We start from the raw sequence: 27,220 nt of genomic DNA, 5'->3' as shown, positions 1-27,220 counted from the left end.
CAGACACCATTCGTTCAGGTTGATGGTTTTCCTGCTTAGGTAGTCTGCTACTGTATTTTCTTCTCCTTTCAGGTGGACTGCGGATAGGGATAATACGTTCTGCTCTGCCCAACTGAAGATTTTTTCTGATAACAGAAGATCCATATTCTTTGTGCCCCCTTGGTGGCGTAGATACGCCACCGTGGTAACATTGAGTATATTCTTATATGGTGAGATTTCAATAAATCTCCGCTGACTTTCATGGCTTCCCACAACGCTCTCAACTCCCGGTAATTGGAAGAATGGTTTTGTATGGATAGAGGCCATTTTCCTTGAGCAAGGGATCCTTCAAAATATGCCCCCCATCCGGTCCGACTTGCATCCGTCTGGAGTGACCACAGGGGCCATGGGTGCCAAGCTATCCCTTTCTTCAGGTTCTCTTGATGCGTCCACCAAGCTAAGGCTCCCTTGATCTATGCAGGGATCTCTATCTTCCAATCTAGATGAGTCGGATTATTGTCCCACACTGATAGTAGCCAGTTCTGTAATCTGCGGGTATGAGATTGACTCCACTGTACTGCTTGGATACATGCTGTTAGCTGGCCTAATAACTTCATCACATCTCTTATGGAACAATTGGTCCTCTTCTGAAATGATTTCACTTCTTGACAAACTTTTGATACTTTTTCCTGAGGAAGGAAGGACATCTGGAGCGATGAATTCTGAGAAATTCCCAGGAACGTAATAACCCTGCTGGGATTCAGATCTGATTTTCCCCAATTTATGATCCAACCCAACTGTTTGAGGGTGGCAATTGTGAAATCTCTGTGATGTGTTAGCTCCTGTTCGGATCTTGCTACAATTAGTAGATCGTCCAGATACGGAATTATAATTATCCTTTTTGTTCTTAGGAATGCCACTATTTCGATGATAATCTTCGAAAACGTCCTTGGAGCCGAGGATATTCCGAAGGGAATCGCCTTGTACTGGAAATGACATGATCCCTTCTGGGTTGAGGACCGCAACCCTGAGAAATTTCTGGGATGCTAGATAATAGGCATCCTGTTAGTCGATTGTACACAAAGGCTTCTGGAGGAATTTGGGTGATAGCCGAGCTCACTGTCTCCATTCTGAATTTCCTGTATAGGATGTATTGATTCAGATCTTTCAGGTTGCATATCATTCTGAATGCACCGTTGTTTTTTTTTATTAGGAATAATGGGGAATAGGGAGCTTCCCATATTTGTGATTCTGGAACCGGAATGATGACATCCAGATTTAATAACTTTTGAATTTCCAACCACAACTGAAGAGCAAGCTCTGGAGATGGTTGCCTGGTGAGAAAGAATCTTTGGGGAGGAAGAGATGTAATTTCCAGCCTGTAACCGTCTTTCAACATTGTTAAAATCCATGGATTCTGCGTAATGTTCGTCAAATGCTGGTGAAATTTCAGGAGTCTTGCCCCCACTCTGGCGTCATTTTCTAAATGATGGGGTGGTGTTGCTGGAGCTAAGGAGGAAACCCCTTCCTCTACCCCCTTTGGGGTAGCTCCATTTCCCCTGCTTTCCTTTCCCTCTATAGGGGAATTTCTTCTCTTTTTGGTCCCGAAAGGGCTGCTTCTTCTGAGCCGCTTTTGCCTCAGGGAAGCCCTTCTACCTATCAGCTGCCTTTTCAAGAATGGTATCCAACTCATGCCCAAAGAGGTATTCCCCTTGGAATGGAAGGCCACAGTTTCGATTTTGACCTGAAGTCTCCTATCCACCCTCTTAACCATAGTGTTCTCCTTGCCGAATTGGAAAGTTGCGCTAAACCTTACACCCTCTGCTGAGGCGTCCGCGACAAAGGCTGCTGCTGATTTAAGTGCAGGTATTGTTTCTAAGAGAACCTCTCGGTGTACCATCCTTGATATGATTTTCTAGCTCGGATAGCCAGAAAAAAAAAGGGTACGAGACTGATGTAGTAGCAATATTTGATTTAAGATTCCACACAGCCGATTCCCATTTTATTTTCAGCAGGCTATCTGCTTTACGGTCCATGGGATCCTTGAGTTGAATAGAATCTTCAAAGGGAAGATCGGTCTTTTTCGCAATTTTCGTGACCTGGACATCTACCTTAGGAAAGGAATTCCAGATCTTTGATTCTTCTTCCTCGAAGGATAGACGGTTCTTAAATTCTCTTGATATAGATATTCTATTTTCTGGTTCTCTCCATTCCTCAAGGATTAGATCCTTCAGGGTCTTATTGATCGGAAAGATGCGTCTTTTTTGTCTTAAGAATCCCAAAGAGCTCATCCTGAATAGATGTTGGTTCTTCAACCTCTTCAATTTTTTGCGTGTCTCTCATAGCTTTCAATAAGGGATCTAAATCCTCAGACATAAACAGGTATTTAGATTCCATTTTAACTGCTGCTGTAGATGGGAATGAATCTAAATCTAAGGAGTCCTTGACCGAACCCTCTACTGACTCTATATAGGACTCCGATTGGTATTCTACTGTTTCTTTTGTACAGGTTCCTGAGGTAAGCTAGAGATGAAGCTAACACTGAACCTCCCCTTTTATAAAAAGTCCTTATTTCGTCCATAAAGGATGATTTTTCCTCCTTCAAGAGGTTATCAATGCACTCCTTGCAAACTACTTTCTTATAGTCGTTAGATAACTTGTAAAAGCACATGTTGCATCGGCGGGAGGCAACTTTTCTTTTCCCCGCATCTTTGGGAGGTAGATCCTTAGATTCTCTATGTTTCTTCTCTTTCGGTTCCTACCAAATAGAGAAGGAGAATAGTGTTTCTATCTAAGAATAGTAATACTAAATTTTTTAAATTTAAGCATAAAATAATTTGTGTATGTTAGGATATGACCCACAGTAACACTTAGATACCCCGAAACCACTCACAGGAGCTATAGGCGGGGATCTATAGACAGCATCCATGGCGCAAGATTCCACGTTGCCAATGGACGCACACACATATATTGGATAGCTGTTCATACTTGCCTTGAACACACAAGACCGTGAGGCAAGGCAATTTTTGCCCGATATGGTAATGCATGAAAAATATACAGCCCATATATAATACTGAGTCAATGTATATTATTGTTGTCAGGCCGCATTTACATTGAATAGATACCTTAGCTAGGCCGCAGAGGATTATGGCACACCGATACACTGGAGCATTAGACCTCAGATCATTGTGCGTCCCCGCCAACTTTTAATCTTACCTCTCCACATGCCTGCTTCCGGACTCCGCGACTGAAAACTTCACTTCCGGCGCGCCGCCGGAAGTAGTCACCAGCGGCTGCATCGGGTGTACTGCCGCCATTTTGTTGAAGTCCGGGTGTCGTAAACCTCACGGGGTCGCGGACAGAGCCAGCACTACCAGCCCCAGATGCCGGACAAGGAAGGGTCGTCTGCACCGATCGCTGTCCTGGACCGGAGGGGTAAGAGGAGGATCCTCGCGCCACACCTGCTCCCCTCTCACTGTCCCTCTTGGATGGAAAGAACGGAGGAGAGATTTCTTTACTCCCTGCCCTGTGTAGGAATAGGAAGACAGTGGAGTGTAGATGCAGGGGGTGGGGTATTTAACTTCTCTGCTTCCTGTCCCTACAGAGGTCAAGGGGTCATCCTCCAAGTGGGGCCGTCGTGGGGGATGCTAGAGGAAAACTTATTTTTCCATGTAAAGAGCTGCATAAGGGCTTGTTTTCTGCATAACAAATTGCACTTCATAGGTGACTAATATTCCATGCTATTTATTGAGAAGTGGGGAAAAAAAAACCCCAAAAAACATTTGCACCATTTTCTTTGGTTTTTATGGTTTTCAATGTGCACCCCAAATGACATGTCTACTTTATTCTTTGGGTCGGTGTGATCAAGGGATAGCAAATTTATATACGTTTAATATGTTCAATTACAAAAATTTGTATGCAATCTTCTGTTATGGGGTTAAACGCTGGGAATAACCATTATATTTTGATAGAGCGAACATTTTGGGAGCGGCGATACTTTATATAAACAGTAAAAAAAAATAATTCAAATCACTTCCCTAGGACTGATATTTATTATTTTAATTTTTCAGCCCCCCCAGGGTAATATATGGATCATACTACTGTATGGCAGTATATGGGGATTTTCCTTGTTCAATACAATGTGCAAATCTTAAGACCCGAGGCGCTCATGGAAAACGATCACCCCAACCCCCCCTCCAATTACCTCCCAAGGGTGGTGATCAAATCCAAGATGGGGGCACGAACACGTCGCCGGGATAGATTTACCTTTACATGGTTAACACCCACGATTGGTACCAGCACCGATTGCGGGTATTACCGGTGTGGGTGTTTGCTGTGAAACCCTTCTATACAACTGCACCAGACACGTGACAATAGTATGTCACATGTCAGTAAGGGGTTAATGATAGTGCGAATAACATGACCAAGTCTTTGCGGAAAGAACCTTTGCTTTCCCATCATTCCTACGATTGTCTAAATGGATGTCCGATAGGAAATACAAAGCATCATTTAGAGTGCATGAATGCTTATGCCATCGCCAAAAAGTTTCTCAACTTGGAGGTGCTTGTTTTGAGAAATACATAAAATGTCAACTAAGGCTCAGTAACCAGACAGTGTTAATTGTATCAAAATATTCCTTCTTAATTTAGTCTTTTAATCCATTCGTGTGTTGAATGAGCATTCCTGGAATCCTCTAGGATTAAAAGGATTAAGCTACTTTAGTTAATCACAGGTGATCATTAGAACAAAATGACTGGGGTTATTTCTAGCCATTCTTTACTACTACAAAGCGGTAAAGGACACTGCATTTAAGAGCAAACGTACCACTGTTCTGGATTATTTAACCACTATCGCTTTCAATGTTTGATGGTTTGTGCAACCAATTCCAGAAACCATAGAATAGACACTGGTTTACAGAGTTTTATTACTGTAATATGGGAGTCAACAACCAGTACAAGCCAAAGTATAAAATTCACAACATTCCCCATCCCATTAATTTCTGCAAAGAAAAAAAGCCAAAAGAGCAAACATTTATCAATCATACTTAAACCCTGATCTTTTCAAAGGCTTGAATAGGGAAATGAACCTGCAAATGGCCCACAAAAATGGGCCAAGTACACTAAAGTGGAGAAATCATATGGATATTATAGTCACAAGAAATTATATTATAACCATACACTCGCCAACCTTATTTCATCACAGTTGTACATGCCAACATATCCACTTCTGTAAAATATATATTTTACAGAAAAAACTGGAATTATGGAGTTTCAGGAAAAATATAAAATAAAAACAAAAACATTGGAACTACCATTAAACTTCCATTTTAATATCTCCACAAAGTGTGAATACTACAGACAAAGTATAGTCATAATGTAACAATGGAAGGACTCCATGCTAGCATTATAAATATGGAATTATAAATTTAAAACATTTCTGGCTTAAAAAATAAATCTGGTAGTAAAGGAGGCTTTAAACAGCTAGTATGGTCTGTCCCTGCGCTCCTGGCGATGATCACTCCTAGAAGAGAGAAGAGAAATAATATACCACTGTGTGATACAAATAGTGTATTTTTTAAATTTTTTTTTTTTTTAAATTAAAACTTACTTGTCTAGTTTGCCTGGACCACCACGTCTACCACCGCCTCCCCTTCCTCCCATAGGTTCCATAAGAGGTCCTGGAGGTCCTCCTCGTCTTCCTCCTCCAAAACCTCTGTCCATTCCACGACCTCTAAAACCTCCTCTGTCTCCTCCTCTACCACCTCTGAACATTCCTGGGCCACCACGGTCCATAAGTCCTCTGCCTCCCCTCATCCCTGGACCACCTCTGCCTCGCTCACCACCTTTAGATGTAAGGGCACAGGGGGAGAAGTGAAGAAATAATTACTAAAGCGTAGTTTGAAGTATTAAACACAGCAAAATTGTCCTATTCGGAACAAAGTAATTTTCCTGGAGAGGTTCTTCCCAATTCATTCTTAAAACTGACAATATAAAGAATACCAAAAGAAAAACAAAAAAAAAACATACACCTGTGCCTTCCACAAGCATGAGATTGATGGCAAGAGACAATATTTTACTTTTTAAAATTCATTGGCCAGGAAAATCAGCAAGAGTAAATGTATAAAACTTAAGCATTAGACCAAAATAAAATGTTAACATATTTGTATGGAAACCAATTGAAGCAGATGTGCAGCATTAACAGCCATTTCATAAACGTCATCAGCAAGTAAGATTCACTTCCAGCAGGAGGAAACCGGAAATGAGCCACGTTTCATGCAGTAACAAAAACAGATTAATTACCTGGTGGTGGGAATGGAGGAGGAATGAAGCCTTCAGGTTTGGGCGCTTTGCACTGGTTACACTCTGTTCGCCAAGCAAAATTCTGGTTTCCACATCCCCTAAATAGAGAATAACTTGTCAGTTAAAGGTCTTACACATGACATCTCACAAATGGTGCAGGTAAATTGTTTAATTTGTAATGTACTGGAGGAAATTTGTCCTATTTTCCCTCCTGTAAAAAGTGTGCACGCTTGTGTTGCGGGTGAGGGCCTCAATACTGGGGTTGCACGATGCATTGAAATCTCGGTACTTAACAATACCTTCAAAGCCAGAACTGTTCAATACCAAGCTGCTGTTACTTGCGGTACTGAATGCCTTCTACAGTCTCCTTGTATCTGTCTGCAGAGAAAACAGGCAGGGAATCCTTTGTGTAGGAGTGTCGGGTTAGCGGCAGAGCAGGGACCATGTTATCAGGGAAATATCAGAACTGTCCATATATGGTGTCTACATCTACAGGGCTTCCCCAGACCAGGGAATCCTTTTGAGAGGTGTTGGGTTAGCGGCAGAGCATGGACCACTTTATCAGGGAGACATCTCTCCATATATGGGTCTCTCCATCTCCCAGGGCTTCCCCAGACACAAGGTCTCTAATTCAATTACTGTTTTTTGGCTCTTCCTGAGATTTGATGTAACCAAAAAACAACCTGATGGTTTCTAATCTACATCTTGCCTTGCACAGTTGGTTGCCTGGCAACATTTGAAGAAATAACACGTGCATGTGCTGTATTTTTTTTGCAGAATCATTGACTTCTATGGATTGGTCGGCATGCGAGGATAGAATGCGGACATCAAAAGCACCCGTGTACATAAGCTCTAAATATACTATTTAGTCTACCATTTTATATTAACATTACCAGGATAGCCATTACAACACATATACTACAGTGTGGGGACACACTGGTGACCGTCACTGATCGCATGAGTTTCAATGGAAATGCGATCACACTGAGCGGAGGTCCCAGACGTTTGCATTGCATTTCTAAATGCAATGTAAACACCCCATGTGACCACACCCTAAACATTCAGATATTATTATATCAGATAGTATATCGGTATCAAGTATTGCAATACTTTTTTGGGTATCGAATCACACAATATTCTGGTACCGGTGAAACCCTACTCAATATTGGTCACGCATAACCTCCTTACCATTGAATTGTAGTAGTCACAAAACAGACTCACATCTGCATTACCTTGATAAATCTGGCATTAGTAGGAAGTGTAAAGTAGGCAAGAAAGTCACAGAAAAAGCAATGAAACCAACACCAAAACCGGTGCAAATACAAAGTTATTATCACCAGCACTATGAATTTCCAAAATTGTAAAGGTATTTAAACATTTAGTCATGCTTTACAGTAAGGACTTACGGATTTGGGCACTGCCAGTCTCCAGCTCTGTGCTGTACATTGGGGCCACCAACTGGACTACCCCTAGGCGCCCGAGGTCCTCTAGGCATGAATCCACCACGCTCACCGCCTCTGCCACCCATTCGTCCCATAGGACCTATAAGTGAAAAGGTTGATTAGACATTCAAACCAGAAGATTCTTTGATTCTAGCAAGTGTTTTTCAAAAAATATGCTATGAATTAAAAACTTACCACCTCTAAGGAGTGGGGGCTGACCTCTACCTTCACGAGGCAACAATCCACCTCTCATGTTACCAAGAAGGGACTTCTTGCGGGCCAACGACACTTTCAATTTGTTCCCTTGAAATTCTTTACCTTAAGTGGGGGAAGGGGGTAAAGAACAATTAGATCACACACAAGTTTTTAAGCAGTGTTTTATTGATCATTACTTTGGTAGATCTATACAAAGAACCAGCTTCAGATGGAGGGAGGCAATTGACTGCTGCATCTAAAAATTGTTTTTACAGCTGCCATCTTTATTTTTACACCCAACAACCAGACGCATGCAGGTTCAGCTCCTGAGCCCTAACTCATAACCAAACAAATTTGCCTCAAAGAAAAACAAGACAAAATAGTGTTTTAGATCAAACCAAAAACACCTTCCCAAAAGGCACCTACAGTTATGCCTTTAGCCTCATGCAGCCATCACTAGAGGCCATCACTAAAGCAGAAGTAGTGGCCTGACCCACGTGGCAGATGGCATGGAAAATGCTTTAACTGCCAAGAAGCTTATTTCACTGCTGGTCAATTGTTCTAGTAGACTGCAGCTGAAGTTTCTGCTGGCTACAAGGCAGAAAGAAACTCGACAAGCACATGTGTATTAAAGAAACAAACACTGTAGTGAAATACATTGTAGAAATTCTCTGTAAGTTGCCTTCATTCAGTAGTATCAGCATTGAGGTTTATGTGAGCATTAACACCTTCCCGCCGATGTCCTTTTTGAGTTTTAATTTTTCACTCTACACCTTCAAAAATCTAACTTTAAAAAAATTTTCCCATGTAAAGAACTGTGATGGCTTGTTTTCTGCGTTACAAATCACATTTTATAGTGATGGTATTTAATATTCCATGCCATGTACAGGAAGGTCCCCTAAATAAGAACACTCAATTTACATACGACCCGTAGTTAAACGGATCTCTGGATATTGGTAATTTATTGTACTTTAGTCCTAGGCTACAATGATCAGCTGTAACAGTTATCACAGGTGTCTAATGAAGCTTTATTAATATTGATTCCTACGACAACCCAACATTTTTAAAATCCAACTGTCACAGACAAAAAAAAAAAAAAAAAAAAAAAAAGGTCTGGCTGGGATTACAATGATAAAATATACAGTTCCGACTTGCATACAAATTCAACCTAAGAACAAACCTACAGAAACCTACACAATATACAATATCCAATGTGTAAGAAGAATATACCTCAGGAGTTTGATTGACAGTGCCTTTGATGTATTATATGTATAAACAGAGGAATACAGTATCATTTTATACATCAAAAATTAGTTGAGCACCAACCATCACAGAGCTCCACAGCAGTTTTCGCTGAAGGTGGATCCTCAAATGAAACCGTTCCATCACCCTTTGGTTTACCAGTCTCCTTATCTGTAAAGATGTTCACTAAAGGCTGTCCTGTTCTTTTGTTTATCTAGGAAAGGGGGAAAAAAAAATAAGAAATAAAGAATGAATGACACATTTTAAAGCTGAAACTATCAAAGATAGGGGACAATATCCAAATCTTAAATGCAGTGCCATAAAAATCCTGTGTAAAAAGTAATATTCCCTCACAAGGTATAGTCATGTTTAAGTGTCCATAAGGCAATTTTCCCCCCAGGAACTGTGTTTCCAATATCTTGTCTGAAGACTTTACAAGATGAAAAGCATTGTCTGAGCCTAGCCCAATAGCACTTGTGACTGAAAGGATTTCGTGGGAACAGCATTATGGAGACTGTACAACAGCGGAATCCTACACCATATGTTTGCATTCAACTAGTAAATGATCAGGTATGAACATGACTACGCACCTTTACATCACCACAGTGTTTGAAAAACTCCACCACCTCTTCAACCGTTACATCATCATTCAGACCCTGCAGATATATTGTGTTCTCTGGTTCCTCTTCAGGTTCCACTGGAGGCACTATTTATAAAAATCAGGGATTTAACCTCAGTAAAGCCACAGTTAGGGTTCTCAGAAAGGAGATTGTATGAGTAAATTTTTTCTTAAATATACTTACCAAAATCAAGCTCAGGGCCATCATCCAGGAGTCCTGGCAGATAAAAGTACAACGAGAAATCACTTAACAAGAATATGCTGTGTGTGTCGCACAAACATTCACATCAAAGCTACGAATACCAATGTAAGAAAGGGGCTTTTAGGGCACACAAATATTGGGGGGACCATAAGAACCAATTCTGGCAGATTGGTACTTTAATACTTTAGTTTTTATAGGGATGAAACCCTACAAACCATAAAAAGCTGAAATTACCACAACCCACTGCTAAAGCAGTATGGCAGCAGTAAGAGCCAGTATTTAAGTGTTAACAAGTGTTAATAATGCTTAAAACCAAGAATCTAAAAAGTTTGTGTGCCCAGGTGTTTGTGTAGCTTTCACACCCAATGATGTGCAGTCATTTTCAATATCCCCAGTGTTCAACACAATTCTGTATTCATTTGTGTGGCTTCCTGTTGTGTATCCACATAAACCATGTATACCCCTCAGTAATGCCGGCCAGAACCTTTTACACAGGAAATTTTACACCATGGTTTTAATGTGACCAAAATAAGCAAATTTAGCTTAGAAAAAAAATCTAAATTAAAAAAAGGGAAGGGACATTGTTCTGTGTTACACTACCCATTTGTAATACTCAAAAACTTACCACCAGGCTTACTGAAGCCAGCTCGCTCTCCACCGCTGCTGGGAGAATAAAGGTGAAGAAATGAAGGCCTTTTCCCTTTAAAGAGCCATAAAGCATTCTGGGCCTCGAATGGGGTTCAAGGGTACAGAGCCGGCAGTGGCTTAACATGTCCATACAAATCATCTTTCTCAGCGAAGCACTAATCTTCTAGGTACGTTTGTACAATTTCTTGTTACCATACTAAACACTGTATTCTTAAAACCTTAATGAATGTATTAAGCGTGCAATGCTCAAGAAACCAAAATTTACCAGCCTTAAACTGAAATATTCTAGAATAAAACAAAAAAAAAAAAAAAGATTACAGAAAGTTACTTGGACCCTCAAGAGAAGCAGTGTCCAAATTCCAGCTCTAGTATTTGGGCACTAGGGACCACTAGGGGAACACTACAGAAGCCTTCCTATAATATCACCTTACTCTGTCAAATGAAGAAAACCTTTACAATAAGCATCAATAATAAGCATTGCACCTTTAATACAATTAGCTTCCAGTTCATTATGTAATTTGACAGATCAATCTTTATTATAAAAGTGGATAAGAAAGTCTGCCCTTAAAAACCTTACAATAGTTTACATATTAACAGATGTGTACATATTTTAACCTTGTACCATACATCTGGTTACTCCACTTACTAAACAAGATTTAGATTCTAATATAATAACATGGTCAACTGGTTAAGCTATTGGACTTTTAAAATTAGACATTTCCTCTCCATTTAGACATCGAGTCCCACATTTCATTATGCTGCCGGCTGAGTGGGTACTTTTTAGAACTGAAGTGTATACAACGCTCTCACTTTGTAACCTGTGGCATATAAATTTGACAAAGCATGTTAAAATAAGGGATTTTCAAGTGCATCCAAGTAAAGCAATACATATCCAGACAAATCAGTAAAATACATAAAGGATTTTTTGGGGGCATAAACATGTTACCTACCTTGTGACGGCTCTGAAAAACCTGCTTAAATGCAAGATACACATCACCAATCTGCCTCTAAGAGTTGATACTACAGAAGTTACTGGACCTTAAAAGTTTAAACAATGTCCTGTAAACAATGTGGCCTACTCCAAAGCTCCAAACATGGAGCGCACCTTACTCAATAAGCAGGCTTTTCAGAGTTCTGATCTAAACATGTACATCATTACAGCCAATATAACAGACCGCAAAGAAAGAGAAGCAGCACTATGAAGCTGAAGAACAAACTTCTCTGCTGACTAAAGCCCATTGTCCACAAGAGTTCTTTCCAAGAAACTTGCTCTGACTTGCAGCATTTCCTGTACCGAACCTCAAATCACTGAAATGAACTCAGCATGTCCATTCAGTTCAGCGATTTGAGGTTTGGACCAGAAAATCACACAAGCGCACAGAGTTTATTGGACTTAACTTGCTCGGGTCAATGGGCTTAAAGCTGCACAAAACAATACAATGTACCCTTGTTTCCATATAATAAACTAGAATAACCAAAAAACAAAACAAAAAAAACAACAACATCCTATTAAGAGTGTAGAGCTTTGTGCAGACTTACATAAAATGAATGTGCATACTTACTCAAACCCTCTTCCTACTATTACTGGAGTATTAGGGGCATGAAAAGACTGAAGTGGGTGGCACCCAAACAAATTATAACCCAATTAGTGTCTGAAAACCCAGCCAGCTTTAATGGTCCTGCTTTGAAAAGGCAAAAATCAGAACCATTAATATTGTAGTAATGATCAAAAATCCATTATGCACTTTCACTCAATAGGTCTCTTCAGAACAGTACACTGGGCCCTAAGTTACTATATGAAAATGAAAAACATTCACTGAAAAAAAGATTCCAGTAGGTAAAAACAGTTGCAAATCTGGGACCAATGTTGGTTCTTACATTTGAATAAATAAAGCCAAAATAAAAAATGATATCAGTGGACTGCAGGTAAAGCCAGCAGATCACTCTTTACTCTCATTTGAAATCTCAAAAGATGGTCAAACTCTGGATGACAACCCAGCAAATGTACCACAAATAATTAAGGATTTTTGAACCCTTAGCTATAACTTCAGTAGCCAAGTTGTGTTTCAAGAGTACACCGTTAAGCAGAACTAAACCTTTGAAACTTTAAAATTTCAGAAATTAATAGTGCAATTGATAATGGTAAACTTTGAAGCTTTGTTTCCATAAAGTATACTGCCCTGTCCCATACATTTTCTCTTCTGCAGTAAGCAGTGCTTCTAAAAAGTCTCAGCAGATAGGTGAAAAAAGGAGGCTAAAGATGAATTCCTTGTATACCTAGAGAATATTTCACATCATACAGCTCTGTAAGGAGATGAGACAACCATCAGCTGTCAAACTACAGGACATTGCTGAAAGTATAGGAACATTTATCTTTCATAAATTACAATACAACGTTTATCATTATTTGCACTATTGATTTAACATTTGGTTAAAAGTTTAGTTATGCTTTAGGTACATTTCATTCCCTGTAGAAGGAAGGATTTTGTTAGCTCTTATCTGTTATCTATCTTCTTACCCCATGCCTCCACGGCCACCCCTACCACCACGGCCCATGCCACCTCGGTCAAACATGCCACGACCTCTGCCACGGGGCTCTGAGCCACCAGAATTGCGCCCTTCAGAGCCAGAAAAACTTTGGTGAGGCTCTTGGCCATATGGTCCTTTGCTGCTTGAGTGATCTTGACGGTAACTGCCTAATAGAAGGAAAAGAAAATGTAAGATAAGTTAAAAGAAGAAACACATAGCAGAGTTCTCTGCTGTCCCCCTGTGTCCCTAAACCTGCTGAGGCAGAATCCATCCAGCATTTTCACCACTAAACATCTCCCTCAAATAGCATAAGAAACATCCTATAAATATTACCCATTTTATGTTACAAATAAGCCTCCATAGTAATTTTCTAGTGAGCAGAGAACACTCATCCCCCAAAACAGGTCAGAGGCTGGAGGGAAGAACAATGGGTCAGACATGCCTCTATAATACTTAAAAACCAAGTTTCTCATACAATTTTGAAATCACACCAGAAAGTAAAGTTCCCACTTCCAGTCTTCCTTATCCCAAGCAAATAGTGATCCTTGAATACTTGTCATGCTAGTCTTAGGCCAACTTGTACTGAATTTTATAATAAGTTACAAATTTTATTCTATTAAAAACTTGTACTTACTCTGTTGGCCATAACCACTGCTCTGTTGGCCATACTGACTTGGTGGCTGGCTGCTATAGGTTGATGATGGAGGTGGGTAGCTTGTAGGGGGAGGTTGCTGCTGCTGCTGTTGTTGCTGCTGTTGATAGCTGCTTTGCTGACCATAGCCGCTCTGCTGTCCATAACTTCCTGGTTGGCTATAGTTACTCTGCTGAGTGTATGATCCCTGCTGTCCATAGCTACTTTGCTGAGTATAGGAACTGGGTTGGGAGTATGAGCTTGGCTCATAACTTGAAGGCTGGGATGCTGAGTAGCTATAAGAAAATTAAGATTAAAAAAAGAACATTCATAATCTTATGCCAAGACAAAAATGAGCAGATTAGCATACTATACATTTTACCAAACCTAAATTTAAGTTTAAATTCTCGATTGTGGAGCTGGTCATGTGACTTACTAGCCCTAATCTGACTGTGTGGTCACATGCTTAGCCAGAGTTTTAGCTTAGGTGTAAAGCAGCTGGGAATGGTGCTGGGAAAAAAAAAGAAAAAGAAAAGGAGGGCCGCAGGAATAACAGCTACTCATTGCACGTGGTTGGAGCAACAGGCAGCTTTGCTCTTGCTGCCTCACATCATGCAGTAGTTAGTGAATGATGTGAGGCAGCAAGCACGAAGCTGCCTTTTGCTCCAACCATGTGCATCCGTTAGTATCATAGAGAGTAATCAGAGCTGTGTGATAACGAGCCGTGCACCTGTGTGACCATGGTCAGATTTCTGTCCACTGGAAGCAAACATAGAATGTTCTATAGAAGTACAGCAAGCAGAGATCTAGAAAACCGTGAGGAATTGATACAGAAAGTATATTGGAAATTTGTATAACTTTTGATTAGTCAAACAATAGCAATTACTTGTTGAAATGGGAATACCCCTTTAAGTCTGTAACAGAATAGTGTCCCCTGCTTCCCAAGGCATGGAATATTAAATACTGTCATTTTGAAGTGCAATTTATAACGCAGAAAACAAGCCCTCATACAGATCTTTACATGGAATAAGAAAAAAGATTTTTGAAGGTGAGAAAAAAAACAACAAAAAAAACACGGAAACAAAAAAATGCCTTGGCTTAAAGGGGTTAATGAAATATGTGAACACAAAAGTCACCTGTGCTTTAAGCTTACATATGAAAAGACTAAATGTGGTGCATGAGTGTTACAGTGAGCAGAAAAGACCCAAGCACCCCCCCCCGCCCCAATCACCACAAATAGGTCAACTTGGACAGCCAAGATGCATAATAGACATTAAAATGTTACCTTGATGGTGGGTAAGATGGAGGAGCATTCACTTGCTGCATTGGGTAGCTTGATGGGACTTGAGGATAACTATAGCTACTCTGACTGTAGCCCAGGTTTGTCTGAGCATAAGAAACTGCACTTTGAGGAGGCTGACTGGTGTCAGCAGGTTTACTTCCATCTTGAGGTCTAGTGGACAAACAAAAAGATGGTATGGATTTCATTTGTAAGACCTTTGAAGTCTGATATATAGTTTATTCGATTAGCAGCAGACATTTCTCAGTTTTTGCACAAAGAGTATAAATACACACTTTAGATCTGCCTAGATATGCTTGCTAAAAAGGTGATACTGAAACTTTGGTTCTAATAAGTACCTGGCTGGAGCAGTAGTAGCAGGTTGTTGCCCATAGGTAGGGTATGTTGGTTGGGAACTGTAAGCAGATGGTGCTGCATACGAAGCTTGGGTAGTTGAAGTAGTAGCAGTGGTACTGTCATAGCCGGTTGTCCCATAGCCTTGTATTGGCTGAGTATAAGCCTGTGGTGCTGCTGGAGCAGTATAACCTAAGGACATAAGATACAAAGCCATGAAAGAAAAAAAATAATAATCCATAGTTTTATTTTTTCCTTTTTGGCTACAGGGGAAAATATAAAAAAAAATAACACCACAACAACAATCTATTCGACATGACCAAGTCGCACTGTGTAAATGAACAAGTTTTATAGCAACGTAGCAGCAGTTTTCTCAGTTATATAAACTGGACATTTCATCACAAAATCCACACTACTTTACCATTTTGATAGGAGCTTTAAACAAACCTTGAGCAAGAATCACAGCAAAAACTTACATTCTACTTAAAAAAAAAAACACAAAAGTCCATTGTACACACAAAATACGAAAGTCAGACATTTTAATCTATCCTGCAAAAGCCTAGATGCAATCATGTACACAAGACAACTGGCCATGAGGGACCAAGCAGTTTCACGTTTTCCTCTCTGCAATTACACAACTTCTATTTTACCATTAAAAAGCCATATTACTGTTTACAGAGGTCTTGTTTTCTTACTTCATCACACCCTGGTTTTATGGCTTTCAGTGTGTGGTCCAAAAAGATCCCTCTTATCCTTTGGATCAATATGATCACTGATAGAAGTAATGCTTGCCTATTAATGGCCTCTTATTGTAAAGGGGGAAGTGGTGGGAACAAAAACAATGGGTGAGATTTATCAGAAGTTACCAGCTCTGACCGATTTCCATGGGCAACTAGAACAGTTATGCTCTCAAACACTTCTGATAATTCTCTCCAAATATTTGCCCCCTCCAGCTTAATTCAATGGATGAAACAGACATCAATCTCTATGGCTTCATGGACACAGTAAAAACCATATTTGCAGTTTAGTTTTTTTTTTTGCAGACTTTAAACCAGTTCATTTTAATGCGTTTTCCAATGCTATTGGACAAAGATGGCTGCGTAGCAACACTAAATCAGGAGTCACAGTTATAAATAAACCTACAGCTCAGAGTACAGGCAGTCCCCAACTTACAGCCAACTCCTAGAGACACACACATCTGGATGCTGGCAGTTTACCATACTCCAGCTCCAGGCTGCAGTGGTCAACTTTATATAAAAAAAAACCCCTTTCGAATATATCTACAATGAAGCTTCATCATTCTTCTGTTTTCATGACAACACAAAAATGCAATTTGTCTGAAGTTTCACTTAAAAAATATGGCCGTTTAATCTGCATACAAGTTCAAATGCATGTACACTTATGGAATAAAAATATATAAAAATGTTTATTACACAATCACAAGTCACTGCTAGATGGAGAATGCTGGCAAGCATCTATCTTCGAAATAATGGCAAAGCAGAGAATGAAAGAGCAGGGGACATGTAAGTGTCAAGACTGAAGTTTTACTTTAGCAGAAAAAGGATGTGCTGCAAAAGTAAGGGCAGTAAAGTGTAGAATGAGCCATACAGGAATAAAAAGCTACATTTCCACTTTGACAGTCATTCACTTGTACAAAGTTTTAAAACAAACCTGTCACCAGGAATATGATTTTAGTTTGTTGACAGGTTCCGAAAGCCTATGCTATGCAGATTTTAGAAATGCCTGTGTCACCATTCTGAAGCGTTTCAGTAGCTTATACAAGTTTCATTCACATTACCCGATTCTATTCCAACAGAGTTAGGCAAGATCCAGGGAAAGGGCTGCTGCAGCCCATCCCCCTCCCTCCCCTGCCTGCTCAATGCACCTGACAGGAAACAGGGAACAGAACTGCATGAGCGTGGATGAGAGGAGACTAAAACCGGCACCACATGCTGCTGGCATGTAATATATGTAATAAAATACACCGAAAAAAAAATAAAAAAATGATATTGAGAATGCTGACAGTCATTTTTAAAATCAATATAGAACAGGCTATTGTAACCTGTCACCAGATAAAAAGGACATTCCTGGTGACAGGTGTATGTAGGAGCTATACACAAAGGCCCTTTTCTGTCATATGGTCACTAGATAAGTTTTCATTTTGTCAATTTTGATCCAATGCACACCAGTCAATTTGCACTGAAATTTGAGTGTAAAAGCCCACATATACTATAAGCCATGTTGCCCCGAATCTCAGCGCCTATCTATGAGAGAACACAATGACTGTTCCCTTGAGAAAGCAAAATATGCATTAAAAAATATAAAGCAGTTGAAATCAAAAAGTCAAGTCTTTAAGGGGAGCCCTAAATGATGCAAAATGTTACAAGCTAGATGATCTTTTTTGTTTTTTTAAATTTATGCATGCAAATTGCAAACCTGTGCTGGGCCCCTCTACTGCAGGCACAAAGCAAAAAAAAAAAAAAAAAAAAAAAAAAAAAAAAAAAAAGCATAAAGGACACATCAGACCAGTTTCAATAATAGCAATAGAACTTTATCAATTTAAAGAGGACCTGTCACTAGATTTTGACCACCCTGACTAACAATGCCTGCTGATAAAGGGTTACAAGTCCTCCCTATATCACCTAAAATTAGCTGCCAGTGGGGCACTGTAGCTTAAATATAGACTTTTTCTGATGTGCAAATTAGCTTTTTTAACTCATGTCTGGTATCTGCAACTCTTCTCTCAGGCTGGCAGTGAACCATGCCCCAATATTCTGACTGACATCTCCGTGTCACTGCTCTGCTTCCTTGTACTTAGGGACTGTCTGCAAATATTCAACTGCAGACAAAGCTCCTATTACAGATGGGAAATGTGTACTTTTTTTTACATTGTGCCTTGTATTACATTCATGACATGTGACCAGAGTGATATCATCGCACGTCCTTCAGCCTTCTAAGAATAGCAAACTGTACACCATATATGTGATCACAGGAAATTACAGAAGCCTCCATGGAGGATGGAAAGTAGTAGAAGTCTATGGAGGCTGCTGTGACTTCATGTGGTCAGATACATACATGGGGTAGTTTGCCATTGTTAAGAGGCTGAAGAACCTGAGGTATCACTGTGGTCACATGACATGACCTCTGACCGGTAAGGAGACATAAGTAGTAGATGGTAGGGGCAGGATGAGCAGGACACGCCACCCTCTGATGTCAGGGAATATAAGATAAAAGGTTATTTATGTGGATGCAAGAAAAACAATTTTTAGCTAAAAGAATGGTGTCAGTTAATAGTTCTATAGGAACCTGTCACTGGCTGCGTAAGTGCAAATGTAGCGACAGGTTCCCTTTAAGGGATTGTGAACAGGCCTGTGGCTGGTGTAGCAAATGTCTTATAGTTAAGCTTTACTTATGCAAGTATATGGAACAAGAGAACCATTTATTATGGTCATTGCCATGTGCTTGCAATAGATTTCTTATAGAGCAACAATACAAGGTGGAGGAAATACATTGGATGTCTGTTCTGGGAAAGGATGCATTCTGGTAGACCAAACTGCATTGTGCCTGATGCTTTTCCAAAAACAGACCAAGAAATTTTTCCTTTAAAGATTGGTATTCCTAAAAAGCTGTTATTTTGAAATATTTGTATTCCAATGTTTCAAGTTGGGAATAAAAAGATTTAAGCCATTGAGGCAGGCTTAAAACCTTTTTGAAGTTTTGTAATTTTTCATATGGCCCTTAAAAGGAACTTTAACAAGCTTTCTTATGGCCCTAGTTATAATGTCATAACATTATGCTGCTATAGAGGTATATGTACTTTAGACAGCAGTTCTGCAAACCCTGACAACAGGAAAAGCACACTTCTGCTGTAAGCTCAGGGAACATGTCACCTCATCTGTTAGATCTGTGCCGCTATCTAATCATAAAGGAAAAAACAGTGCATTGTGCTGTAAGGATACATTGAAAAATTATGGAATAATGAATGCAGTGGACCTTTTTATATGTTTGTAAACCATTTTAGCTTTGTGAAAATAAATTGTTAAACTAACGTGAATGAAAAGAGTCCTTACCAGCAGGAGGTTGCCCATAAGCAGTAGCATACACTGACTGGCCATATGTGGCAGTGGTTTGTGCCTGTGTGTAACTGGCATCACTAGGTTGTCCGTAGGTGGCATAACTCTGTTGGCCATAGCTAGCCTGTGGAAAATACATCAATTTAAGTGTTAATTTTAACCTCATTGAACACACACAAATACATAAATTGATTTTATTTTGTGGAAGAAAATGCATGTTAATATGAGTTTGCCCGCTTTGAAAGTTTTTCTTCAATGTTGGAAATGTAAGCACCTGTGTTAACATTTTCACAGCTTCATACACACTTAATGAAAAACAAAAGCCAGCAAAAACATGGTAACAAAACGAATGCCCAAATTGCTACTTGTGAACACAGAGCCGCCTTAATGTGACCGCTTGGAAAATTGCAGAAAAAAAAAAAAGTCTAAAATCTTGTTAAGTGAGGCAACTTTCAATGAAAGTGCATTAAGTTAATTATTGCCCTCTAACTTAGCACACAGAAACAGCTTAACACCAAAGACTAGTGGAGAAAGTATAGCAGTTCCTCAATGCACTAAGATGTATACTATATTTTCCAAGGAGTTTTTACTTGTTATAGAAAAAGTGTAAAGATAAGGACCAGATGGACTCCCTCAATTGTATTTAAACAACACTTAAAGCACTAAAATAGAAGTCTTTGCTGTTAAGGGAACCAGTCACCACATTTTCACAAAGACCGGTTTCCCATAGAGCCAGATTTCCCTTACATCCCCATAAACCAACTTTAGGGGGTGCGTGCCCTGCTCAGTCATATACTCCTCCGCATGTCCCATGCCTCTTCTCAGCACTTAATGTCATGTGACCAGTGTGATGTTGCAAATGCAACTGGGCAAAGGATGACATCAACCTCATGTATCTATCTGATCACATGAAATCACAGTATGCCTTCATGGAGGGGAGGATTAGAAGGTTGTCATATTACTTGATCCGATACAATCACTGGGTAGATGTTGCAAATGGGCAAAGGACCTTAGATGTCACCCTGGTCCCATCACATGAATAGGCCAATAATGTAACAGAGCCCTTTAAATTTTCCATATAGCAAGGGAAATGCTTTTTAATTGTTTGAGTGGTTTAATTCCAACGACAGGTTCTGTAAGCATTAAAGGAGTTGTCCGAGACAAAGTTGGCCGGGTGGGGGCTACTTAAAAAAAAAAAAAAAAAAAAAACAAAAACACACACATGAACTTGCCTCCCGACACCCTCCAAGTGTCCCGGTGCTATCGCTCCAGTCTGTGCTCCATGTAAACAAACGGCCACAGAAGCAGCAATGCATTCAGCTTCGGGCCAGACCTTACGCCCATCCATCCCACATGCTGTTTTTTTTTTTGGACTATAAGACACTTTTTAGCAAGAAAAAAATCTTGCTAAAAAGTGCCTGCGTCTTCTAGACCGAAGGATCCAGCAATGCCAGGCCCTCCTGACCGCTGTAATGGAGATCGGATGATGTCCTTCATCCGATCTCCCAGAGAGGAGACCTTCCCCACTGCTCTCCCCTCTCCAGGGTGTCCTACAGGACCTGCGGTGATGTCAGCATCATGTGACTGATCACATGCTTCTTACGGTATACAACGCTGTGAATAGGGACGGGTGCCATGTTTGTTTGTGTTTACATGGGGCATGGACCAGAGCGAAAGCAGCATGGGACACCCAGAGGGCGCAGGGAGGCAAGTAAGTGTTTGGTTTTTTTTTTGTTTTTTTTAAGAAGTTCCTGGCCACCTTAGTTTTTGTGAAAAGTCTCGGACAACCCCTTTAAAATGGACACAAAAGGGTTGATCCAGGAAAAGAAGTGGACAAAACTATGGCAGTGGATCAAAGTAGAGAGATTATACCTCAAAACTCTAACAAAGTTAGATGACCTAAAATAGATGACACTTGATGAAAGTGATCTTTTAATACTATGGGAAATAAATATGCAAATACATTGTCTCAAAGATAACAATAAAATTCATAGTAAAGTTTGCCACAAGTTGAATGAATCCCGTAAATTGATACCTGAGCTGTCTGTGTGTATCCTTGAGTTGGCTGGGCAGTATAGGCACCATAGCTGAAGAAAGAAAAAGAATATCAATATTGATAGCACCCCATATGGAAATGTAACCGAAAAAAATACCTTTCAGTAAACAAGCACTTACCTCTGCTGGGCACCAGCTTGGCTATAGGTGCTATAATCTACAAGACAAAAAAGTTGCAGTTTTTCACCAAATTTTAAACAAAAGCATTCTCAAGTAACTGAGTAACTATCTAGCGCTGAGGAAGCTTCCAGTTGCACTTCAATTGTCAAAGTTAAAAACTTAAATGAGCTCTCATTCCCCTTTGTATTGGCTTTTATGAATAACCATAAGACTTTTCAGCCGGAGTGATACCAATAAACACTTAATAGTGCAGTAATTGAAGCAGCCTTCGTTATTTTGGCAACAATTTGATAATATGTCCTTCAGTTGCTCTCCCCAAGCTTTGAATTGAGCTACTTCTGTCTGCAGATGTTTTGGTTGTGTTTCTTTTATACCTAAACAAATTATAACATTAGACCTTGAAATTCCTTTTGCTTTTGATAGGTCAAATAAAGTAACCTTCACAAAGGCCTTGACAAAACCCTTCAACTTGTGCCATGATGCCCCGACCAGACTTGCATCACCACTCCGCTTTGGAGTAGGGTTGCATGACGCATCAAGACCTGTCTATAGATGGCTGTCTATAAGGACGTATATGCGACATGTGTGGCACCGTACACAGGGAAAAGATAGAGCATTCTCTGTCTTTCCTTGTGTGTGCAGCAGTGCGCCGCTTTTCTCTATGGTGGGGTGGAAGGGTCACCTCCTCCTCCTCTCCAGCACAAAGCGGTATGCCACTGTGTAAATGTACCCTTATCCTGTTTTATAGACTCCTGGTAGCTATGTGCAGGGGAAGCCTCAAAGGATCATCAGGCAGGGAATCCTTTGAATAGTGTGTTGGGCCAGCAGCAGAGCAGGAACCACGTCATCAAGGAAACATCTGTCCACATATGGTCTTTCTACATCTCCCAGGGCTTCCCCTGACACAAGGGTTCTAAATTATTTTATGCTATTCAACCTCACAACCTCTACTCTCTACTATGCCAAAGAGATACAGAGCCTCTATACACTAGACCAGTGATGGCAAACCTTTTAGAGCTTCAGTGCCCAAACTTCAACCAAAAGTCACTTATTTATTGCAAAGTGCCAGCGCAACAATTTAAGCAGTAATGTATTTCTCCTTGTTCATTGACAACTTTCAATCCTTCAGCCTCCCAAGGAAACATACCCAGTTGAAAAGAGGAGGGCAAATTCATCCATCATTGTAGGAATATTCTGCAGGCAGATTCTTTGAGTTCTGTCTGGTGAACTTCATTCTGGGGTGATGACCTGGGTGCCCACAGAAAGGGCTCAGAGTGCCGCCTCTGGCACCCGTGCCATAGGTTTGCCACCACTGCACTAGACTATGGGCTTACTTGCTGTCAATGGGAGGATTTTATCTCACTAGAGCTTCCATAAAGTTGCACTGTGACAAGCTCAATGCACTGGTATATAGAGATGGATATTCTAAGACAGTGGTGGCGAACCTATGGCACGGGTGCCAGAGGCGGCACTCGGAGCCCTTTCTGTGGGCACTCAGGCCATCACCCCAGCACACCAGACAAGACTCAAAGAATCTTCCTGCAGTTCCAAGCAACTTAAAAGAAGCTGCTTTCAGTCATATTTTGACACTTACTTGGGACAGTAGAAAGAGGGAGAATTAGACAGAGTCGAATTATTTTAGGACCTCCTGCTGGCCCCACGATCCTGGGTACAGAGGGAAACTGGGAAGAAGCTGAAGCTAAAATGACGAAAATTTTCCATCTTTCAACTGTGTTGCTGTCCTCAGGAGGCCAATATGATTGAAAGTTGTTGAACAGGGAGCAGTTGTTGAACAGTTGTTGAACAGTAGCTGCTTTAATTTTTGGTTGGCACCTCACGATAAATAAGGGGGGTCTTGGGTTACAGTTTGGGCACTCGGCCTCTAAAAGTTTCGCCATGGGTGTTTTAAGAGATCTCTATACATCACTACTTTTTTAACAAATACAATTAAATAAAAATGTACAAGACTAAATTATACATTTTATATTAACATTATCAGGACAAGCTTCACAATACATATAATAAACTAATAGATCCCCGCAGATCGCAGGAACGAGGGGTCTGAACAACCCCTCGCTGCTCCTCAGACTAATGGAGCAGACAGCCGCGCATGACCTTTCTGCTTGATTAATCTATGGAGCTGACAAATTACCGAGCGCTGCGCTCAGCGATCGCTGCCAGCTCCATAGAGATTAATGGAGCAGGATAGTCATGCGCGGCTGTCGCCACACGCACCGCTTTGTCTGTGTTTGAAAACGCAAGCGCAGACAAAGTCGCGCCTACCGAGGCAGCCCACGGCCCGATCGCATCGGCATTTTATGGAAATGCCTGCGATCGGGAACAAGCTGCCGGTGTTTTGAATTAAATTAATGCAAAACACTGGCGGCTCGTTCCCGATCGCATGCGTTTCCATAGAAACGCCAATGCGGTCTGGCCTCGGCCCGCTCCGGAAGCGAAGCTTTGTCTGCGTTTTCAATAAACAAAAGCAATAAAACTGAGTAAAATTGGAAAGTAAAGGGTTAAAATGATTTTTATTGTGTTAACAAAATGTAGGGATTGAAATGCAAGAGTTCTTTTGTGGGAAAACCCCTTTAAGCCAGCATTCGAGCTCTGCGCAAAACCTCAACTATGCAAATACTCACATGGTTTTCGCACAAAACTACGCCAGCTACATCAGGAGGCCTAAGCCTCCAGTTTAGCAGCAGAATATAAAAGCGTGAACTGGGATTACATAAAAAAGTTAAAAAAAAAAAAACCATCTCATCACAATAGAACCATTTATGATGGATACAAACCCTCGGGAATTACATGGCAGCCATTCGTTTGAAGGTGTGGCTAGTACCATCAGGACAAAAGCTCCCCTGGAGGATCCCTTTAATGGTCTTACAGTTAAAAGTTGCTTTGTTGTAGACAGATGGAGTCACAAGCTATAGACAGAACAACCTTCCAATAATTGAAGAGGAATTACAGTGTAGTAAGTGGAGTGTGAAGGTGGTGGTCACTCATGTATACATATTGCTTACATATATAGATATATACACACACGCAAATACATACTGACTGATAACACAGAGCAATAGCCCACACTGCAGATGCACACAAGGGGCCTGTCCCGCAGTTCCTGGCACACACAGCAGACGTAAAAATACGACACGCAGCATCCACTCTTTAATCCCAGCCACAGCCTGCCTACAGGCGGAGATGCAACAGGTCGTGCTCCCAGGAGGGAACCTCGTGCATCTGGGATGGAAGCTACGTCCTATGTGACTGAGGCCTATGAGGTACGGGCAGCCTGAGAGTGCTCCTTTCCCAAAACCTCAGCCGGTCCAGCACTCCAGTAAACAGATACTAAAGGAGCAGGAAGGCGCCGCTATACACGGCCCTAGTCCGCCCGAGACATAATACAGTCACACTGGAAGCGCACAGTCCGTTACTCACCGGTGGAAGCCATTTTGTGTACTCTAACCACCTCAGCGTCCGTGTGGGGGGAGCGCGAGCCACGCATGCGCAGTACTGACCAAACTGGACCGTACCATTTATTGCCGGGGAAAGGGTATATCCGGGAACCAGGCTTTGCGTCATTTTCTAGTAAAATCTGTGTACCGGTTTAATAATACACTGTTCAGAATCTAAAGGCTAAACAGGAAGTTGGATAAGAACAGCACAAGTAGAATGCAGAAGGTAAGCCTCTATTGTTGCTAGCCACCCCTAGTGTTATGTAGTGGTGTGATCCTTTACGCAGCTCCTGTGGGGAGAAGGGAATAGAGACTGATCTAGAAAGTTGTGTCAGGCCCGGGTGGGGGTCAGTCATTGCTTGTGGCCCATTGTATACATTTTTGCTAATCGTGGGAGAAAACACCTTTATTCCCCTCCTGTTAGATTCTGTAAAATGGCGCGGATCTGTGTACAGTCTGTTCTTTGGAGTGTGTGACACCGGAACTGCATATGGCATGCTGAATTATCAATGATTGAAGCATGCACCATGTGTTACACTATAGCCAGCCAAAGTGGTTCACGGACTCTTAAAATAATAAAAAACTGCGCTGGCTTCCTCAGTGCCCTGGCCATGCTATGTAGGTGCCAGTAGAGGGGCATAAAAGATGCGGGGCACGGGCCCAAGTGCTTATGTACCAATTTTTCATAAGTGTCCACCCCTGTACATGACCCCCTCACATGTGCTTACACCACAAACAACTCTACTTATTTTCAGATAAAGAAAACACGGGCTAAATAATGTTCTCAAATGTAAGGGCTCATTCACATGGGCGTAATGGGGACCGATAGTGCGGGCGGAGATCGGACTCCATTGATACCCAGTCACGGTGCAGTGACCGTGCACGGAGAAATATAGGACATGTCCAATAGTTTGCCGTGTTAGGCCGCGGTCACACGTACCGCTAGGCGTCTGTTCATAACACTACGCTAGCACATAGGGGGAGGTCCTCGGCCCAAAGGCACATGCGTTTCCAGGGAAACACATGCGATTGATAAGCCGATTGCATGCGTTTCTCTTGAAACGCATGTGCGTACGGGCCGAGGACCGCCCCCCTGTGCGCTAGTGTCGCGTTATGAACGGACGCCTAGCGGTATGGGTGACTGCGGCCTTAAGGTGCAGGCTGATCACCACTCTATGGAGAGCACTTTGCATTTTGTTAAAGTATTGCATAAACATGTTTTTTAAACACAAAGGTTAACGGCAATGTAATTAGGCGAATCTCCACTCCTCAGGGCACATTCACACGATGCGTTGCATTGTGTGCTGCGTTTTTGATGCATTCCGCTGGCTTCAGCCTTGATCACATGCTAAGGTTACTTTGCGTTTCCACTGGAATCTTCTAAAACGCAATGTAACCTTAGCATGTAATCAAGGCTGAAGCCAGTGGAATGCGTCAAAAAGGCAACGGTCTACGCAACGCATCGTGTAAATGCGGCCTCAGGGCGCATCAAATTTTTTGATGGGTTTTTGACACATTCCGAAGGCTTCAACCTTGATCACATGTTGAAGTAACATTGCGTTTCCATTGCATTTACTAAAACACAATGTTACTTCAACATGTGATCAAGGTTGAAGCCTTGGATTGTGTCAAAAAACGCAACGCATCGTGCAAATGCACCCTCTGCTGTTGTATTGCATTTTAAAACGCAATATATACGCCCCGTGTGATCTAAGCCTTAGGGCGCGTTCCCACATTCCGCTAGCACCGCGTTCATAACGCGACGCTAGCACACAGGGGGCGGAGTTTGGGGCGATCGCATATGCGTTTCCAGAGAAACGCATGCGATCGGGTTATTAATCGCATGCTTTTCTCGGGAAACGCATATGCGATCGTCCCGAGCCCCGCCCACTGTGCACTAGCGTCGCGTTATGAACGCGACGATAGCGGAACGTGTGAACGCGCCCTCAGGTCTTTTGGACCCATTTTTAGGCCATTTTTTAAGCAGTCCGTTTAAAAAACGCATATGTTTTCGAAAAACGCATGTGTTTTTGAAAATGCATGCGTTTTTGACCAGTTTTAATTAAGATAATTGGTATAATGGCTGTGTTTTCAAAAA

At 41.2% G+C, this 27,220-nt stretch overlaps 2 protein-coding genes across 6 annotated transcripts in view; one reads left to right on the top strand and one right to left on the bottom strand.

The window, feature by feature from the left end:
• Positions 1-4,885: 4,885 nt before the first annotated feature.
• On the bottom strand, positions 4,886-25,217 carry EWSR1 (EWS RNA binding protein 1). Of its 4 annotated transcripts, none has more exons than XM_072148372.1 (18): positions 25,106-25,217; positions 21,668-21,704; positions 21,528-21,579; positions 19,490-19,616; positions 17,856-17,873; positions 15,425-15,611; positions 15,072-15,239; positions 13,790-14,082; positions 13,145-13,322; positions 10,604-10,641; positions 9,961-9,993; positions 9,748-9,863; positions 9,242-9,371; positions 7,916-8,038; positions 7,685-7,820; positions 6,279-6,376; positions 5,587-5,821; positions 4,886-5,499 (listed from the first exon to the last, which is right to left on the bottom strand). In XM_072148372.1, exons 1-18 carry the CDS (start codon positions 25,170-25,172, stop codon positions 5,460-5,462), a joined length of 2,076 nt encoding a protein of 691 aa, XP_072004473.1. In that variant the 5' UTR covers positions 25,173-25,217; the 3' UTR covers positions 4,886-5,459. The 4 variants fall into 4 exon arrangements, with proteins under 4 accessions (XP_072004473.1, XP_072004484.1, XP_072004494.1 ...); XM_072148383.1 differs by having other exon boundaries at positions 10,604-10,638; XM_072148393.1 differs by lacking the exon at positions 17,856-17,873.
• Positions 24,838-27,220, top strand: part of RHBDD3 (rhomboid domain containing 3) — a 16,620-nt gene continuing 14,237 nt past the window's right edge. Inside the window, exon 1 of one of the 2 annotated variants that reach the window (XM_072148410.1) lies at positions 24,838-25,348. The gene's annotated coding sequence lies outside the window, so the exon portion shown is untranslated. Of the gene's footprint in view, positions 25,349-25,440; positions 25,741-27,220 lie in introns of those variants that run through there. The other variant, XM_072148419.1, reaches the window with a different exon arrangement.

The sequence above is a fragment of the Engystomops pustulosus genome, chromosome 1 (genome assembly GCF_040894005.1).
Source record: "Engystomops pustulosus chromosome 1, aEngPut4.maternal, whole genome shotgun sequence".
Classification (NCBI taxonomy): Eukaryota; Metazoa; Chordata; class Amphibia; order Anura; family Leptodactylidae; genus Engystomops; species Engystomops pustulosus.
The sequence above is the reverse complement of the archived record's forward strand: the minus strand, read 5'-3'. Positions and strand labels throughout refer to the sequence as shown.

Bases quoted from the DNA above. Each gene is read 5' to 3' on its own strand.
- EWSR1 (XM_072148372.1), bottom strand. From the start codon at position 25,172: ATGCGTGGCTCGCGCTCCCCCCACACGGACGCTGAGGTGGTTAGAGTA. The intron at 7,821-7,915 runs GTAAGTTTTTAA...TTTCACTTATAG, and splicing joins GCCCCCACTCCTTAGAGGTG to GTCCTATGGGACGAATGGGT. The intron at 6,377-7,684 runs GTAAGTCCTTAC...TTCTCTATTTAG, and splicing joins GACTGGCAGTGCCCAAATCC to GGGATGTGGAAACCAGAATT.